This window comes from Diuraphis noxia, unplaced genomic scaffold, assembly GCF_037042655.1.
Source record: "Diuraphis noxia isolate RWA-SAM2 unplaced genomic scaffold, SU_Dnox_SAM2 contig0001, whole genome shotgun sequence".
In the NCBI taxonomy this organism is placed as follows: Eukaryota; Metazoa; Arthropoda; class Insecta; order Hemiptera; family Aphididae; genus Diuraphis; species Diuraphis noxia.
The window spans coordinates 85,086,944-85,108,000 of record NW_028301711.1 but is presented as its reverse complement, the minus strand read 5'-3'; the positions used below and the strand labels follow the sequence as shown (position 1 = coordinate 85,108,000).

Here is a 21,057-nt window from a genome sequence, read left to right as displayed (position 1 = left end):
TTTTATTATTATTTATATAATATAAAATAATACCTAATAATATTATTAGTATTATTATTATTAAATATGCAATAAACACAGCTTTTAAAATGATAAATGTTACAATAAGTTTCATTAAGTTTTTTTTATATTTTGATATATTTATGTTCTTTAAATTCATATTTTAGTTGGATTTTTAAAATTAAAATTTGTTATTAATATTTAGAATAACATTATTATATTATTATTATTGTTATTATTATATGTAATAAATTGCTTTTAAAGCGTTACAAATAGTTTGATTAAGTTGTTTTTATTAGTAATATCATTGATTTTAGAATATACAGATAAGCGGTGATATAGGAATATTCAGCGACCACAATTTTGTTCACGACAGAGGTCGTTGTAGTATTCTTTTAGTATTTACCGTGAACATTTAATTATTTTTTTTGCCGTGCTGGCATAAAATCTTATCTACATTATACAACCGGAGACCGGTTATTAGGTACTTTGTTTCCTTTGAAACACAATCACATTCACCTTTACGTATTCACATAATATATAATATTAACAAAATAAAGATTAATAAAATAAAGATTAAACTGTTTATTTTTATTTGTAATAATTCATTTAACATTTTTAAATTGTATGTAAACATCATAAATAATTGATTTATAATCAATTTGAAAAATAATTATTAAAATCAAGAAGTTACAAAGTTCAGTTAAATACGTCAAATTTACATAGAGGTACACTTAAAACTAAATATGACTCAGAATTTTTAATTTTGCTAATTTGATTTGATGAGTTGTAGTTGAAAATGTTTTTGAAGTCCTAAAAATTTTACATAATAATAATTTTTCTAAAATAGAAACATAATGATCTGTGCACTTGTTATTCTCTTCGTCAATCCAATTTGATATTAATTCATCATTTTTCAAAACTGTTAATAAGTTCGATCTTAATTTTTTCTTATGTTGAAATTTCTCAAATATTGTTTCAAATATAGACAAAGTACGATCTATTACGTGATTTAATTGTTTTGACGGCGCCATGAGTCCTGTATGTTTTTCGATATCAGAATAATTTTTATGAATTAACAGTATTTGATTCTTGTCATTCAAACTTTTTTCTATTATTAGATTTATCTTACATTCGATACAATTAAATTTTTTTAAACATTTATAAGCCAGGTATCCTGAAAAATATGTCACTGAACAGTCTTCCAACGTTATAGCTTCATTAATTTTTTTCGTGTTACATTTTTCTGATATTACTTTGATTGTTGAAGAAGACGATGACGAGGATTCTGTGTCCGAACAGGATTCTGACCCTTCATTAATGTTTTTTTCAGGTGTAATAACATCTTGTACTAAAGCAGGATCGTTTATGTTTTGACTATTTTCACAGTTAGTACCTTTTGAAGTTATTAAGGAAAACACGCATGTGCTTCTGAATGAAGTTCTGATTGTTCTCGCCGTAGGATTTTTATTATACCCGCCTTTCTGTCGGAAAATTGAAAAAAGGTTTTCTAGTGTATCCTGATTTAATCTATTTGTAAATAGGAACTGAATATTATTGTTTTTTTTTTCATCGTCAAAAAAACTCAAAACTCCGTTTATAGTTTGAGTGAATCCGCTAAAGCATGGTGGGCGAGTTACTTTGCCTTTACTATTGATTTTGAAAAGATCATTGAAATAATTTTTTGCATTTACTAGAAATTGTTTAACTACGCCGAAATTGGTTAATGCACAATTATATGGATTATCACTGAACAAATTTCTGCTGTTTAGACAGTCAAATAGATTATTCATGAACTCTATAAAATCTGCTGTATCGGATGCAGTTTTACTTTTCAATTCGGCTGTAGATATACATGTTCGTAAAGCAGATGCCACTGAGTGACTAAAAATTTGAGTAGCCAATTTAACACTCATTTTTTGAAATGAGTTAGGGTGTATATGAGCCTCAGTTATTTTAAGAAGAGCGTTACTTTTTTTATTTTTTTTGTCTATGTTATAAGTTGCTATGACATCATTAAAAGACATCATTTTTTCATTCTTTTTAAAAGTGTTTCCGATAAAATTATTTCTTACAATTTTAAGGAGATGAGGCGTGTCAAATAAAGAAATAATTTTATTTTCATTTACATAAAAATATGGCTTATTTTCCGTAACATTTAACGATTTCAGGGCACTTTGGTTATTCGAACCTTGATCACAAATTATAACTTTGGGTGAAATACCAATATCAAAAAGTTCTTGCAATACATTTATAATTAGGTTTTTGAGAAGTGCATGTTTAACAGCAGAATGAGCAAGGAAATAAGAAACAGGGATTTTCCAGGGTGAATATATACCTCTTGCCATGAAGACTAAACAGCTATTTGCAGTATTACTTGTCCTTCCGTATCTACCCAGATCTTCGTAACCTTCTATAAAGTCGAAATCTTTAGAATACTCTAAAAGTTCTTTTATTGACATTTCATCGAAAGAAATACTACAGGCTTTTTCTTTGTACTCCTTATACTCAAATTTTTTTTTTAAATGGCCGAGAAATATTTTATTGAAACCTGGTAAAAATTTGGATTGACCAATCCAACCTCGGACTGTCGACGGACCTGGTAGGTTAAGGTTCTGTAATCTTAAGAAATTATATGTTGCTGGTGATTTATAAAACATTGTTAATGCTAGATTTTTTTCCTCGGTGGTCCATTGGCGACGTTTATTTCTAAACTGCATTGTAACAATAGCTCTTGAATTATTGGATGGAAAATTATGTGAGGAAATTAAATTTTTTAATTGGTTACGGTTTTTTAAATTATTTATTCTATTTTTCAATTTGGAAATGTGTTTTTTTTTATTTTGCATTATATGTTTTTGATTAAATATTTTTTGTTTTAATTTTTTTTTCCTAGGATTATCAACGTCCATATCATAATTTTGTTTTCTCTTTGGTGTAATAGGACTAGGTATATCAATTATATCGGATATATTGGTTGTAGTATCTTTTGAAGGACTAGGAAATACTAGCTCAACACACTCTGTATTTCTGATTTTTGTGTAATCTTTTGATTTTTCAAATCTAATGGGAGTTGTAGGCGAAAATTCGGAAACAACTAGTCCAACACTCAAACTACTACCTACAATAAAGTTAAACAATTTACGAAAATTAACGATATTTTTAATTTCAAATGTTTATAAATAACACTAAAAGAGTCAAAATATTTCTCCGTGTATAGAAAATTATATTTAATTACAACAAAATAAGAAAATAGTACTCACCACTTGATGTTGGTTGGTCAATGTCATTATATTTATAAGGAATAGCTGATTTTATTAGTTTTTTTGAAACCTGGTTCATAAATGAATCTGGTGAAAAGTGCTCCTGGCATAAATACCGATTATAACACTTTTCATCATCAATCGAAAATAATTTTATGTTTCCTAAATTTAAAATTATATTTACTTAAAATATGTTCATAAAACTTATATGAATAATAATATTTACGTGTATACCTGAATTAATTTTCCACGTTTCTAATCTATTGTCTTTTGGAAAACGATAAAATTTACAATTTTGAAATTTACTGGAGGATTTACCGCAGTTAAAATATTGGCACGTACTATCAGGCATGATAAGAACTTTAAATTAAAACTTAATTTAGTTATAAGAAATTTTTTTTTTAAATGTCAATAATTATAACAGAACAGTTGTTCAACTCAACTGTAGTACCTACTTTATAGCATTAATTTTATCTTAAATCATATACTAGTATAATATGACCTAAGGATTTTAGAATATACTATATTATAATATATATTCTAAAATCAATATTTTATAGATACCGTAACAAGTCCCATGCGAATACTGTTGTACAAAGATTACGATAGCAATATAATTATATAATATTGTGATCGGCGATCGCCAGAGCCATCCGGAAAATACAGTATAATAACAATACAACGATAATACTATAATATTGGTCAAATTAACGGGCGCATGCGATAACAATGCACGACTTGAGTTTTCAAACATACATCATTACCCCGCGCCGCGAATAACCACTTCCATCTATTCATACTATGATGAGGAACACCACCTTTGCCGTCAGCGACTAGAGCGCTCTATTGCGGTCGCCGTCGCATAACTGGTCGCCACAATAATACACAGTACCGTTTATCTGTATATTCTAAAATCAATGGTAATATTAACCTGAATATTGGTATATACATTATACGGCATAAAAATAAACTGTTTCTGCGGTATTGAGTACCAATAACAGTAATATTGTATAATATACCACTGTTGTTTCTTTTAAAGTGCCTAATTTATATTGTCTTGTTGTTGAACAGATTTGAGTTACTGAAGGTGTTTTATCGTTTTTAACTTAATTAAGTTAATAAAAGTATTAAACTAATGGCACCAAATTCCATGTTAACGTTAGACCATGGTTATATTTACATCACGGGCATTTCCCGGTGGGCCCCTATTCGTATTTCGGTAATAGGGCCCTTTAATATCATATATTATTAAATTTTTTTTTTCATGCGGAGGCCCCTTTTTAAAATTTTCCGGCCATGATTTAAATCATAAGTATATTTAAGGCATGATTATGAGTATCTGAACATATTATATTACTTATAACCTAGCCAACTCCGCCGCCGAAGCACCGTCGTGTAGATGTACATGACGTGTTCTTGTGCGCATGTGCGTTCTTTCGTTCACTATTTTATGGCTGGCGGGTGGGTGGGTAGGTGGTTTTTGTGGGCTGGCAGGCCGATGGTTGGGCGGTGATGTTTGATTACAGTCCATCCAATAGAATGTACATTCCTCCCATGCTCCGTAGGCACGCTTGCTAGGTGCGTGCCTGTTGCGCCTTGATCGAACAACCGGTGGTGGAAACCACCTCCACAGACGCCGCCACTGTCGTTGGCTTATAAAACGGCACGCACAGGCCACATCAGAACTCATTGCGCGTTTATCATCTGTCTATTTCATTTACTTGTCAAATTTTAGCGTTGTTCTCTCTGTGGATCATACCATCCATCTCTAACGATAATTACCTTTTACGATTCGAATTACTTCATTTTCTCACCGAACCCACACTACCATGGCGTCCACGACAAGTTTATTAATTTTTCTGTCGATCGCATCTCCCATGATGCTGGCAATCTCCGAAATGCTTCCCGAGATGTTTCCATCAGAACCTGCACAGAGCACTCATATTCGAGGTAAGCATTATAATGTATGAATACATAAACCATTGTAGGTACCTACAAGGTACATTTATATTGTTAAAAACTATATTTTTGTTTTTACCATTTTTATTACTTATATTGTTATTTTATTAATTTAATTAATTAATTAAATTATTATTAGATATTTCAATTATTGTTATAAATGATGTATAAATTAAATTGGTACTTATCCAATATTTCCCAATTTTACTCAACTAATAATAATAACAATATAGTAATAATAATATGATACGCAAAGGGTATTAGCAGTAGGTACCTACATATAGAAATTTTTATTTTCAAGTTTATATTATTTGTGAAATGTTTATTTGCTCTTCTTCATTTTTTATTAACAGTTATAGGTACGCACATCTATTATTTATAGTCTTATATTGTATTTTTTCTATCTGCCTCACATAAATAAATCCATTACAAAAAGCCATTTTATTTTACTCGTTTCGTATAGCTATAAATAATAGCCATTTGTTTGTTGAAAAAAAAAAAAACAAAAAAAAAATATTAAAACAACGAATAACATTTTAAAATATGTTTCGATTAAGGGGGTTAATCCCCCCAACGCAGACGGTCAGGGTCGTGTTGAAAGAATCATTCTTTTTTTTTCTTGTTTATGTATTATATAATAATACCTAACCTACCTGTGAGTATTCGTTAGTTTTCGTGTGTACAACCATTAATGAACCGACTATCTGTACGATTCGTCTTTAGTGTGTATTATTCCTATTTATAATGGTATTTATATACAATAGAATAAGTTAATTTGATAGCTAAGATACATAAACACAACAATTACTATCTTCTTCTTATCGTGTCCGGTGCTGTGGCTATATGCTATTAATAAAATAATAAAATAATCTAACAATAAGTTAATAAGTAGTTTAAAATATAAATACATAATATAAAATGAATGAATAGATAAGTGTTTAGATATTTTGTTTTAGCCAGTGAGTGGCAATTGATATTGCTTTTTCGTTGGCTAAAGCCAAGTCGTCAGTCGTGTATCCTGGCGGTGCTAAGGTGCATTGTAGTAAGTGGTCGTCTGATTGGTCTTCACCGCATTCGCATAATATGTCCGATTCTTTCTGGTATCCCCATTTCCTCATGTTTACTTTTGTTTTTGCTACTCCAGTTCTTAACCTATTTAATGTCTTCCAATATAATCCAGGGTTGGTTTCCTCCACATGGTAGATGCTCGGCCGGTGGGACAGGTTTTTCGCATTGTAACTCTTCTCTCCATTTTTGAATTCTGTATTGTTCCGGTGTAACATGGATCGTGGTTGAATTGGCAATAAAGCTTCTTCGAGGTTTAAGTCTCCTTTGGCGGCCCAAGTAACCATACATGAGGTAAACCTCCGCCAGCAATAAACAATTACTATTAAATGTATTATCGAATAGGTACATATTGTTAAATATGTAAAAAGCAGCACAAGCGTAAAATGTTTTTAACGTTTCTCTGCTTCATTTCGAAACAAATATCGTATTATAATACGTTATGTCCTCCACAAAATTGTTTATTGAACAGTTGATTTCTAGTTTAGGTGTTTAGACTTTGAAGTCTATGTATAACCTATATACAAGACAATAACGCATTTTAATAGTTACTTATACCTATTGAGAATCATATAGCTACTTATATATTTTGAATTTTCTTTATACAATTACCTCCATAATATATAGTTGAGTCGTAAGATTTATGTTTATGATTTCATTAATTTTAACGTACCTTATACCTAACCTAACCGAATAGGTTACTCTTTCAGTAAGCTATTTTAAAAATCAACATGACCTAACAATAATATATTTTGATATTATAGGTATACCAATTATATACCTAGCAGTTATAAGAACGAGATTAAAATGATCATATTTTTAGTTTGTAAGAAGCCGGTTTAATCGAGTACTCGTATAGGACTTTTTGTAACATGGTAATACTTTTAAGGGTTCTACGACGAAATCAGTCTTCCAGATCGTTATATTGAAATTACAAATAATTAATCAAGGTACAAAGTAATGTCAATATCAGCTAAAATTTTGTGAGCTTGTTTACTGAACGGGAGCATTGATTTCAATATTTATTTATTTATTTAGCATACAATACGGGCGAGCGCCCAATTTCATATAATATTAATATAACAGTTACAATAATGTGATAACAGTGAAATATAGAGATACATAAATACTTGGTGGGTAGGTTATGAAATAGAAAAGAAGGGGACTGAATTAGCAATAGACATACGGCGTCGAAGTGGTTCATTTAAATCGTAATTTGTGGAGGCGGTAGGTAAATTGAAAGAGGTGTGTTGACGAGTGAAGCGTGGAGGGTCATTTGAAGGAATTAGAGAGAGAAGGTGCGGTTAGTCAATTTGCCCATTTAATAACTTGGATATAAATGTTAGCGATATTCAAGCGTAATTGGACCAGCTCCATGACGATTCTTCGCTGTCACAATAAACGTATATTATCTACATTTAAACCAGTAACCAACTATAACTAAATCATCGACCTACCTATATACTGCCATATTTGTAAACATCTGTTATAACAATATTGTACCTATGTAAACATTATAATACGCTTAAAATGTAATGTTGAATTTATCTTGTTTTCTATAACCGTCTTAGAACAAATCAAAAGGTTCTGCCCACCATTTGGAAAGCCGGACGAGAGATTTAGCGTAAAGGTGTTGGGCACTACGTCACCGGCGATAGGTGGATGCGCCTCTATGGTACCAACAAACTCCGGCATATTGCAAACGTTTAATTTGTGGCTGGGCAATCACAAAACCGTGGGCGGTGGAAAGTGCGGTGATAAAAGTACGTATAACAAATCATTATTATTACAGCATAATAGTGAGTTGACGGGATCCTTCGCCACGTCATTTGGTCCAAGAAGCATGTTCTCATCAAAATTCGGTTAGGTTAAATCTTTAAACTAGGTTTTATTAGCTATTAGCTAGCTAATAAGTTTTAATTATTATCGAAAAGATTGATATCACTTGTCGTGTGACGCGGTCGGTTGTCCACCTAATATAATCCCATTTTTTTTTTTGTATTTTTCATCTGACACTATAGTTATGGCCGCAACAATCTCATCCATAATTTTTCAATAACAAATTATACAGCTCTTTAATATGATAGCGCGTGAACGATAAAAATTCAAATTTTACTCAAAATAAATTTTAAATGAATAGATATTATTAATTTATAGTAATGAAATAAAATGTATTATTTATTATAGAATATATTTAGCAGTTTTCTGTTTTTAATTACAGTTTCGTCTTACAAGACAAAATATTATTTATTATGGAATAATTTTAATTTTAGTGTATAATATGTCATATTTTAATCTAATGCTATATAAATAAATTATATCTTTTACATTTTACCGTTAGTGAACATAAATAATATCTTTCAAGTCTCAAATATAATACAAATAATGTCTTGTGAAACAAGATGTAAAACAATAGGTGTAGTTGTAGCTCTATAAGCCTTATACATGAATTTTACGCACGCAAACATACACATAATGAGTAGTGCTAAACAGTCTTAATACTTAATATTTCATTCGTCAAAAAAAAAAATAAAAAATACTGTTTCCTAAAATAGGTAATCTATTATATTCGTCATACTCAGGTATTTTTCTGTAATCGTATTAACAGATATGGACCACTTCTTGTTCGATTGTATGGCGAAACACCCATTCATTACAGATGAAGACACACTCGAGGGTTGGTATGTTATCTTATACGAACGGACTGCCAGGTGGTCTGGGCGTCAAGACTACAGATGTGCCGTGAGTATACAATGTTAACACATGCATATTCTGTATAAAATTATGTTATCACATAAGACGATTATCTACGAAAACCAATTTAATTAATTAACTTTGGGAATAGTGAATTTTTATACACTCAATCGTTCTAAATTTATGCGAGTGATAGGTAGTATAACAAATATTATAAGTGTGGATAAGCTACTAAAAATATTTTGTTTCCAGAAAGTTCAAAATGCTCACATTTAAAATTAAAAACAAATAATATGGTCATATATTATTTTTTTATTACAGAATAATAGATATCACTAGCAAACAATACATCTGTCCAAATTGCAACTAGCACCTCCCTCGGCATTGTTCAACTTCAAACATTGGATACTTAAATTAATAAGGTCCTCGAACAAACAAATCTAGTTGCTATTAGATTCTAATCGGAGTGAATGTAATGATTTTACTGTGGTTTTTTCTGTCTGTCATAAATATTTAAACAATAGAAATTATCCAATTTTCAACTTCAGTATTTTATCTAATAGAAATAATAACGTAGTTGGTACTTTGAGAACACAAAATTGAATACCTATTCCTATTAGTTTTACTAACACAATGTCTGCGCTCAGAAACGTTTATTGTATGTAATGATTTATTATTTAATTTAAATACATAGCACATCCATCACGACATGCTTGACATGTATTACTGTACAATAGAGCGGTATTCATTTGTCCATCTTTTTTAAACACAAAATTCATAAGAAAATAGAATATATCTCAAGGCTATAAATTAAGTATCTTCAAGCGATTTTTTTGGTTATGAGTGATAATTTATGACTTAAATAACACATTACATATACATTTATTAAAATAAACAATTGTTTGTATTATGTAATCAAACATAACGCTAAATATCAACTAATCGCCAACAGCAATCAGAAACTTACCCACAGTTGTCTTTTAAAAAAACAATTATATTTAACGATAAAACATTTGAAATTACTATATAGTTACAGTAGATCGCTGATTGTTATTTATCGATGATTTTGAATTTGTATGACACATCGTCTAACTATAATCTTATTACAGTGAAATATGCAAACCAAACTCAAAATAACGTTGATGGTGGGGACTAGGGTTGGGTCTTTGGTGTACTTATGTTATTCTATAATTTAAATGTATGTTACAGTTGATTGATCAATTTCTTTCTTTTTCTGTTTACCTTATTGCAGTTATATGAAACAGTCAAAGAAGACCCGCTAATGATAAACATGGTGATTAGTGCGAACCAATCGTGCCATGGTCTTTTAATGAGAATTGAACAACCTGAGCATACCGTTCCTAAGGGACTTCGTCATTTTTCGGATGGGTCGGTAGCTCTTCAGTTCAGTAAAGACTTGCCACAAAAGGATAGGGTAAAGGGTTATGAACATGATCATACCGATAATGATTCAAAACATAGACAAAAAAGATGCTGGGGTTCAAAAACAACAACATCAACTGAACGTTACAGAGATGTACAGTTTGAAAACCCAAAAACAGGTGATCCAACAAAACCATCGCACACACCAAATAAATATTTCGGAACAACACAAAGTCCCGCTGCTCCTAATATAAAAAAGAGGTTTATAAATTAAGATTTAAATCCAACATTTGAAACACTAATTTTATTTTTCACCGTTTTAATAGCAATTTGTATATAATTTTAACATACACTTCCAAATTGTATATGGTAGTTAATTTTTCTATGGCATATTTAAATATAGAAAAAATATTCTAAAATGTCTCTGTAGTGATATGTAACTCGATTGTGTAACAAACCATATAGACAGTCTGCAAGTAATTGAAAACCGCGACACTTAGCGGTCAACGCGATAAGTTTTTTATTATTATAAAATTATGATTTATACATGTTACTTATACAATATACTTACTACTTATAGCTTAGTACAATAGTACATACTACTCCGTAGCATTACATTAGTAGAGCCTTTACCATGGTTATAAGTTATTAAAGAATTGAGTCATATAAATAAACCAATAGTTGATCATGTGAATAAAGTTTCTAATGTACCATACCTAAAATATGAAAGTAATAAAATTGTTCTTAAGTCTAGTCATCAGTACTTTACTCAATGTCAGATTTTAATGTTTTGTTCAGGACTAGAACAGTGTGATTTATTTGTTTATAATACTATTGAGCCTATAACTGTTACTGTTGAAAAAAATGAATTGTTTTCATAAAAATTAATAACAAGATCATAATACTTCTATTTCAATTTTTATTTACCAAATGTTATACCTAAATAATTGCATTTTTTATAAAATACATAATATGGTATTCATTATAATTATTTAACTGTTGTAACATAATATATACATGGAATATGGAAATATAATAAAATGTATTACTGCAAGATTAATTTATAATAATGATTTATTTAGTAATAGTTTAATATTATTAACTTTTATTCCTTTATGATTGGACTTTGCAAATTTGTCAGCATACAACAAATGTGTATAATTTCATCTATGGATGGTAATAAATCTACTGTAATTTTATTTAAAATTGAATATGTTTTCAGTCTTGAAAAAACCCGCTCAATATGTATGCGCACACTAGCAACAGAATATGTTTGTAATACTTCTTCTTCAGTGAATCTTCTGTTATGAAGAATGGGTGGAACCACTAAAACACTTTTAACATTTTCACAGCTCACTTTAATTCCGGGGAAACCTTTGTCTGCCATGACTTCATCATTTGGTTCTAATTTTGATAGAAACCCACAATCGTTTGTTATAAATGTATCACTGCTTCTACCACCATAACATTTGGAAACAAAACTTATGAATCCACTGGGAGTTATGGCAACTAACACTTTTATAGTATAAGTGTTTTTGTTATGTGAGTACATGTAAACCCTTTGCTCCACTGTATTAGGCTGTTCTGTTTTGATTTCTGTACAATCTATTATACAGCGACAATTTGGATAATTACTTTTGAATGCTTTGGGCAAAGTATTAAATACCGTTTTTTTGTCTGGCCAAAATATAAAATGTTTTGTTTGATTTGCCAAGGCATATAATATGTTATAGAAAATTCTAGTCACAGTTGTAGGATTTATATTAAATATAGCACTTATAGCAGAGTATGTTATACCTAATTTTATTTTTAGAAGAAAAATTAATAATCTATTTTCTTTTGTTATAGAACTATTTAATGAAATCGGTATAAAAGAAAGTAAGAGATTGAATACTTTAAATGTAGTACCCATAAGACCTTTTAATTTTTGCTCAGTAGAAATTGAATAAAAACCATTAAAATGGTTTAAATGGATATAAGATTTATCAGGACCACATGCTATATCTATTCTGTTACATTTTTTTTTTTTAAAGTATTATTGTGAATGACTGCAGTCACTGTGCAAAATTATGTTCCAGTTATATAAAAAATAATGTTCCCATAAAACATTGAAACGTTCCTATGGAACTTACCTAGAAGTTCCAAAAACATCAGAGGAACGGCTTATGCCGTGTTGCTTGTAACATTATATTAAACATTATGCAACTATTATCAGATATTATATTACGTGAATAGTGTTTTAGAAACACTACAGTAACTTTTTCTAAAAACTATTCCTGGGAAGTTTTTGAAGTACTATCAAATAATTGTTTTAAATAATATGTTCCTGTAATATATCTCCGTGACTTTAAATGTACATCCGGTCAGTACCCCCCCCCCCCCCACCACCACACAAAATTCAAAATGTATATATACTTTTTTTTCATATGGCATGAAATATATTCATAAATAATTATAATTACATGCAAAAATATATGCTATTACAATATCTGGAAATACTTAATGCCCTTAACATTTGACACTTTGGTTAATACATTTTTGATACCTACTCCAGAATAAATTAACAATCATAAGGACACCCATGCTTATTGCTTATTATATAATTAGAATTTACAATAGGTATAAAATATTAAATAAAACAATTGTTATTGAAAAATGTTTTGTATTCTGTAGTAAATTTAACAAAACAATACATAATATTAAATATTGTAGGAATATCTTATAACATATTTATTATGATACATAAAAAAATTATAAATGTATAAAAATTAATTGAATGCGTTCTTACATAGTTACATGAACATTAATATTATAGGTGTAGATATTTTTCAAAGTACATGAGCAATTTTAAGAAATACAATTTATAAGACATAAGCAAATAGGTACTATAAAAATAATACACTGTGGTATAATACATACAATTATTATACAAATAAGTTATAACAGATAAAATTAAAAATACTGAAAAATACTTAAAAATAAATTAAATATTATACTTGTATACTTCTTAATAATATATAGGTATATATATATATATATTTTTAAACAACATTAAAAAATTAAAATTGTACATTGTGGCACAATGTAACCATAATTGACAAATTGCCACACAATGGGAGACAGAAAATTTTAAACTTGACATCTGAAATATTAATTAAGTAAGTATTAGATAGTTCATTTTTATTAATTATATAAATGCCTACATCGATGGATGAAAACGGTTTTGCAATAAACTCTTTAAAGTTTAAAAACTTTTTTACCAGTAAATTTATGTTATGACTGAGGTTATGACCTAGATTTTTTTCAACAATTTTATTTACAACAACTAAAGAGTTATCCTTTAATACCAAATATTTATTTTTTTCTTTAGTTATATCAATAGTTAATCTGGAATAATTAAAAATGATTTTCTCAAAGAGTTTATCTTTTATACAATAAAATGGAGAATATATATAGTGCTCTGATGTTTCATTGAACGTGGTGTACATTTTAGGAGTCTCGTTTTGCTGGGATAACTCTAACTTTTGTTTCACCACTAATCTGTTATAGGTTTCTTGAAGAGGGAATTTAGTTGATTTTAAACAATTTTTAATTTTCTGTAAATGATTCTCATACCGAAAACAACTAAAATTATCCAACGACCCATGAGTTTTTACAAATTTAGGTAGATGGATTAAACTGTGAACATTATAAGATATTAAATGTTCACTATACAACATAGGATATTCCTGAACAAATTTTTTTGGTAGAAATTCTGCATTTTCATTTAAAGTATAACAAGTTCCAGTACATAATAAAATCCTAATGGCAAAAACTAGTAGTAAATAATGTGAATATTGATTTTTTTTTTAGTTTGCCTTTTAAAACAATAGGACCCGAGTATAATAAAAAGAATCTTAATTCTGTAGCTTTCCAAAATTCAATATCGCTAAGTGGTCGGGGTAGACGACAAAATTCAGAAGGTACATAATTCCTTATTTTTAATAATGCAATATTCACTTCTTGAATATTATTATCAACCATTCGAATATCTTTTTTACCTTTTACCCACAATTCAACTAATCTTTTGGTTACACCCAAACATACATTATGCATATAGTCAAGACAAACAGAACTTACTATATCAATTGGCAATAATTCTAATGGACTAGGTCCTTTGTGATAATCTTCATTTAGTCTATTTCGAAAAGAATAGTCAGTTCTTAATGTTGAATCTATTCCAGGAAATACCACCCTATGGCTTACATATGTACCTTCTTCTAGACATGATGTGCACCCAAAATACGCATTATGTGACTTTACATTCAAAAGGAAACTTTTGGCTGGAGCATTACAAACAATATTACTAATTTCTAATTTCATAAGAGTTCCATTGACATTCAAACCAGAATTCATAACACTTAAGAGGTATAAAACAAATGGATTTATGAATTCTTCAATGGAATTAGGCTTTTTATCTCCATGATATATTCCTACAGCTATAACATTATTAATAAGCTCTTTAAAATTTATAACAGAAATCAATATTGGCCACAATTGAGATTTAGAACTTCTGGAAATAGGAAGCCCATCAATATTAATGCCTATCTTTATAACATGATTAGGTATATAAATATTAGCATTATTTTTCTTAAGAATAGGTAGTAACATATTTTCTATTCCCAAATGAATGTATGAACCATTAGTTATATTTACAATATTTTGGGTTTTGAGGATTTTCATTAAAGTCCTTATGTCATTAGGAACTTTTAAACCTTCACTTTTCATTAATTTAAGGAGAGAATTACAGCAGTTATGAGAAACATTATATTTAACGACCCAAGAACTTAATTTATCAGAAATGCTAACAGTTTCAAGAGTTTGATCTTCAACAATTGAATGTAGGGGGATATTGTCATATAAAGTCGAAGAACATTGAGAAATTGGTGAATCACTCACTGCTAAAATGTTGGCTGGTGTTGTTATTGGTATACTACTTGTACTAATAACTGTACTGCTTGTACAAACATGAGAAGAATCCTTCAATTGTGTATAAAATGTATGTGATGCATTGGATACGGCCTACAAACAAATTATTATTAGTTAAAAAACATTAAGACTCAAGACTAAATATAACTTACTTCTAGTTGAGCTTTAATTCGTCTCTTAAATTGACGATTGGTTATAGATCCAATATTCTTAACCCTTTTATATTGTTTTGGATAGCCTAATAACAATAGAAAAAAATTATTAACATAAATACAACAATTAATTAATTAAAACACTAAATTACTTTATTAGTCACTCATTAAAATATCTAAACTATAAAAGTCCAAATTAAAATGTTTTATATGTTTATATAAACCTATTTTAAAAAGTAACAAACAATTTCTATCCACTCAGAAAAAAATTAATTTTCTCTGTCGAATCTTGTTTTTGCAGTCCTAAACCAAGATTGAACATCATTTTCAAAGTTAGCATCGGAACTTTGCTGGTGATCATTTTTAATAACACCTTACAAAAAATATATATATTAATTTTAAAACCAAATCGTATAACTAGCTTGTATAAATAAAATATAACATCACACGTACGTTTCATCAATGAAATTATTTGTAAATTTTGGATTCTAAATTTAGATATATTTTTCTCGAATGCTCTACCAGTCCATGAACAATTTATTGCGAATTTGTTACTAAATAATTTAGTTAGAATTCGACGAGTATGGCTTTTTGCATCCATACCACCAACCGAGTGAAGAAAATGTTTCTATCAATCAAAAATTGTCTTAAATAATAAAATAAATTCAAAATTGTATATAATAATCAATTGTTTTAGTATTTAAACATACAAATTTTTCTTTAACATTATCATCTGTTTGCAATATTTGTTCACAAGGCAAAACACTTTCTTTTGTGTGAAATGGAAATTGTTCTAAAAATTCTGTGTCTTTGGAATCATTTGAAAATAATAACCCTGGTAGCATTTGGTGTTTGATGTTCGCAAATTCACTTTTCAAACTATCCATTTGATTATGGCTCCATAACCGTTCATGTATCATACGATTAACAAGTAATTCACTATGAATCTTTTTAAAAATACTTTCAAGTCCTTTTAATATTAAAACAACTGTGTTATTTATAAAATTAAATAATAAAATGGTCTTAAAGTTATGAAATAATTTGATTGCATAATTATCACCATAAGCCTACCTATAAGTATACTGTAAACATTAATTTGGTAAACTTTCCCTGTATACAATATATGATAAATAAACTATTATGTAATATTTATAATATAGATTATAGATATATTATGAGGTACCTTAGTTAATGTAAAAAAACTATTTTATCTTACCATCAGATGTACTAGGCAATGCTTCAGCCGAATGATTATCAGTTAGTATACCTAAAACTTGTCAAACTTGAAACATTTAGGTCTTCATAATTTTGTGCCTGCTAGCATAAAAACAAATATTGTTGATAAAATATAATTATTTAGAATTTAGTATCCATAACCTTAAATTTTAAACTCAAAAAATATTTTTATTAATGTTTACTTGTGTCACTTTTGGACACATTGTAATATTGTATACCTACTAATAAGTAATAATTTTTAACCAATTAATTAAGAGGGCTTGATCATCACATCTCCATGCATTCTCTCTGTCTTAAAAACGCATAACATTGTAAATTATGTGCTGAGCAGATCACATTTAGCTCTGTTTGTTTAAAAATTAGAGTGAATTGATCTTTTATAAAATTTAAAGGTAAAATTGGTACCCGCCGTTTTTCCCGAATCGAATTACCCGAATGAATTTTTTCCCGAATAGTATTTTGCCCGAAAGTCCGAAAACCCGAAACCTATTTTCCCGAACACCTTTTTCCCGACGGTTATTGTTCCCGAATTAAAAAAATTTATAAATTTAAAAATTTTGTTACTACTGGCGTATTTTCTATGTGTTATATTTTAATATTTTATGCCTATAACTATACTACTATAGATACTTAAATAAACCTTAGATACCTTAGATAAAGATAGTATTTACGAAAAAGTATGGGTATTTTGCCGTTATCGCAATTTACTGTCGTTACAACGACATAATATGTATACTATAATATATACTATTACTATCTTTGCCACATGAACATTTAATTGTTTGTATTTTATCATCGCGCTCTTGTAATATTATTATGATTATTATCGTTTGTATCGAAATATAGCAAGTAAATCGTTGTAATTTTTGTAATCGTAAAGTTTCGTTATTCACGTACTATCACTTGTCGCTATACTTTCATTTTCATTTTCAGTGCGTTTTATTGTATAAGCTTATTATAATTTTATTTTACTTCACCATCATGGCTGAAATTAAAATTTTGGGTGAAACAAAATTGGTTTATGGAGGTTTTATTTACGTGCAGTCTAAATTACCAATCAACGGCAAAACATACTGGGAATGTCAAAAAGTACACAGGAAAGAGCGCAAAGCCAGAATAATCACTACTTTCAATATTTCCGAAAATAAAAATTATTTCGTCCGAGAACCAGTGTTGGACGATCATGATCATGGTCCAAATCAAGAACAGTGTTTATCAGAGATTGTTAGATATTCTTTGAAGCGGAAGGCTGAGACCAACCACAACTACCACCGGCTCAAATACTACGCACAGAGATGGCTGGACTATCTGGTGGCGTTCTTAGTCAACTACCTAACCGTGATAACTTAAAGAAGTCAATGCGTCAAGTCCGGAGGTATTTATTTTTTTCTATTTTTTATGAATCTATTCTAATTTTATATATTTTACATAGGTATAAGGAAAAATTTGCCGCCTAATCCGAAAACACTTTCTGACTTGGGTACTCTTCCCGATCAGTATCAGAAGACGCTAACGGGTGAAAATTTTTTAATTTACGATTCGCTCGATGATAGTTCTGTCAGTGATGGTAGAGTTATTGTATTTTCAATTCGAAGAAATTTAGAGTTATTAGCCAAGAGTGACTGCTGGTTTTTAGACGGAACTTTTAAGGTTAGATGGTTTTTATCTCTCATATTTTCTAAGAAGTTAACATTTTTTAACTCGTTAAATTCAATAAAACGGAAAAAACGTACTATTATTACTATCACACTAAAAACACTTCGTTATAAGTTAAAAAAAAATTAATAATGATTAAATCTTTAAAAGACGTGATATGATATGGAAATTAAGCAAAATGACATTTTATAATATAAAAAACTTAGTCAACATATTGTTAATAAATTATTAATTACTGTAATTTTACTTGTATTACTGTATTTTTAATGTTGTTGTGTTAATTATCTTGTATTCTATTATAATAATAATTTAGTAATAATAATAATAATAATAATAATTTAATAATAATAATAATAATAGTATGTTACAATTTAGCCACTACCTAACAAAAAAAATTATATTACTAATCCTTTAACTAATACTTAGGTGTGTCCCAATATTTTCACTCAAGTTTTTACGATTTTGGGAACATGTAAACAGCATGATGTTCATGACACAGTTGCTGTGCCATTTGTCTATGCTCTGTTGTCGTCAAAAGAAACTATGCAGTATGTCTCTGTGCTTAGAGCAGTACAATTGTCATTTAACGAACACAGGATTTCTTGTGAACCGGTTAAGATCATGATTGATTTTGAAAAAGCCATAATCAATGCTTGTGAAGAAGTTTATCCAAATTCTCCTATCAGTTGTTGCTTTTTTCATTTCGGCCAATCAATGTATCGTCAAATTCAGTTTGCTGGTCTTCAAGCCGAATATAATGACCCCGAAAATCGTTCGTTGAAATATTATTCTCATATGATGCTAGCGTTGGCATTCGTTCCTTTGACTGAAGTTTCTCGCATTTTCTCTCTATTGAAAAATGATGCACCTGAAGCTCTATCACCAATTATTGAATATTTTGAAAAAAATTATGTTCATGGAGTAATACCTCGAGGAAGAAGACGAGGGATTCTTCCACGTTATCCACCAGAAATTTGGAATCAGCACCAAGCAGCTCTGACTGGTTCACATGAGACCAACAACGTAAGCGAGGGGTGGCACAATCGCTTCCAGCTCATCGTTGGAAAACATCATTCTGACCTTTACTCTGCTCTCGGTGAATTCCAAAAAGAACAAGCTGATGTAGAGATAATGATTTCAGAGCTAAGTCTAGGGCGAAAAGTGAGAGCCCAGCCAAAAAGAAAATGGCGAGACTTTCAAATGCGGATTATGGCTATTACTGCTGATTTTAATTTATATCATGAATTAGAATTTCTGAAGGCAATCGCGCATAATATTATTTTGTGAAATTATTTTATATTTTGTTTTTTTTTTTTGTAAAGGTTTTTTATTATTGGTCAATTTATATGTATCATTACAATAGTACTTAAATTAATTAATGTTTATATTTTATACGTTTTATAATTTAATTATTTTAAAATATTTTACTATTACACTAGGTACTTGATTTATTATATCATTGTTAATTGTATTAATTTATTTTTATTTTTATTTTTATATGTATTATAATTTATATTCGGGAAAAAAATTAATTGTAGGTTAAGTTAAATTTTTTTCTTCTTACCGTAAGTTGTGTTTCCGCTGAGTACTTTTATTGGGTACTGTACCCATGATTCACCTGGAGTTTCAGCTTTTTTTAAGTCATCACTAGTAACCGACCTAATTGGTGGCCATTTATAAAATTGTATGTTACTTGTGGTTAACTTTTCTGTTTCGGTTTCCACAAGCCAATTAACCGGGAGAACACTAAAATCCTTAGTGTCAGTAAATTTTACAACTACCCATTTCCTTGACCAACTCTGCAATGCCATAATAATAATTTACAAATATAGGTAAGTACATACAATTATATACAAGGTATGTGTTGCCTCCGTTTTTCAATCGTATGACATCGAAAATTTGAGTTCAATAGAACCGATTGAGTGTTTAAGTGTGCAGGTTAGCTTTAATATCTATTTAAGTTATGATTACCTATGAAACAGTAACCTCTAAAAGTCTAAAAATAATAATAAATAACAGAAATAAATATAATTTAAGATTTACAACAGATCCCACCTATCGTTGGATATGAAAATAAATTAACAGAATCTATCAAAAATGTATAATTCATATTAATTCATGCAGAAATTTCTTTACCTAACTCATAATAATCTTAAAAAAAATATAATATTGTGGGAAACCAAAGAAAGACAATAGATAACGATATTACTTTTAAGTTTGATCATAGGTCAATTGAATCTTTAAAATAATATTATAATAATAGTAAAGGTAACCACACACATAATTGGTTATACAGAACGAACATTTGCTATGTTATAAGTATAAATTTGTAACACTGAGGCAACACATGTATGTGTATAATCTAACCTCCCCACGAAATATTTAGTTATAAATTATGAAATATAACTTACCTTTTTATACATATTCGCCATATTCTTCAAAATATCCAATAACAACAACTTTGTATTTTAAAAATGATCAATATAATATCATATAGGTTGTAAGTACTTTAATATATTATAATCGCACGTGAGACAACTAGTGAACAGTAAACACAGACAATATGACAACTGACAAAGTGACAAGAAAATATTAAGAATAGGTACAAGATAGGGTACTCAAAACTTATATCGGACAACATTTACTCTATATTTCGTTGCCTATCGCTAATAAATTCTTGT

The 21,057-nt window shown here is 29.0% G+C and overlaps 4 protein-coding genes and 2 pseudogenes across 5 annotated transcripts in view; 3 read left to right on the top strand and 3 right to left on the bottom strand.

Annotated features, from left to right (window-relative positions):
* LOC149062218 (uncharacterized) overlaps positions 1-21,057 on the bottom strand; it is a 510,544-nt pseudogene that overhangs the window by 290,775 nt on the left and 198,712 nt on the right. The gene's annotated exons all lie outside the window — the stretch shown is intronic.
* LOC149062236 (uncharacterized) lies at positions 7,960-10,800 on the top strand. The gene is made up of 3 exons (XM_089221623.1): positions 7,960-8,050; positions 8,896-9,029; positions 10,234-10,800. Exons 1-3 carry the CDS (start codon positions 7,960-7,962, stop codon positions 10,636-10,638), a joined length of 630 nt encoding a protein of 209 aa, XP_089077749.1. The 3' UTR covers positions 10,639-10,800.
* The window catches only part of LOC149062220 (uncharacterized), a 204,454-nt gene continuing 194,866 nt past the window's right edge, over positions 11,470-21,057 (bottom strand). Inside the window, exon 6 of the mRNA XM_089221572.1 lies at positions 11,470-12,373. Within this exon, the coding sequence (XP_089077698.1) occupies positions 11,470-12,373 (904 nt within the window). The remainder of the gene's footprint in view (positions 12,374-21,057) is intronic.
* On the bottom strand, positions 13,368-16,923 carry LOC149062235 (uncharacterized). Its single transcript, XM_089221618.1, has 7 exons — positions 16,903-16,923; positions 16,195-16,431; positions 15,938-16,112; positions 15,637-15,857; positions 15,485-15,570; positions 15,303-15,425; positions 13,368-13,506 (listed from the first exon to the last, which is right to left on the bottom strand). Exons 1-4 carry the CDS (start codon positions 16,921-16,923, stop codon positions 15,754-15,756), a joined length of 537 nt encoding a protein of 178 aa, XP_089077744.1. The 3' UTR covers positions 13,368-13,506; positions 15,303-15,425; positions 15,485-15,570; positions 15,637-15,753.
* On the top strand, positions 17,590-18,532 carry LOC149062234 (uncharacterized; annotated as a pseudogene).
* On the top strand, positions 18,833-19,663 carry LOC149062233 (uncharacterized). Its single transcript, XM_089219831.1, has one exon. It carries the CDS (start codon positions 18,920-18,922, stop codon positions 19,661-19,663), a length of 744 nt encoding a protein of 247 aa, XP_089075957.1. The 5' UTR covers positions 18,833-18,919.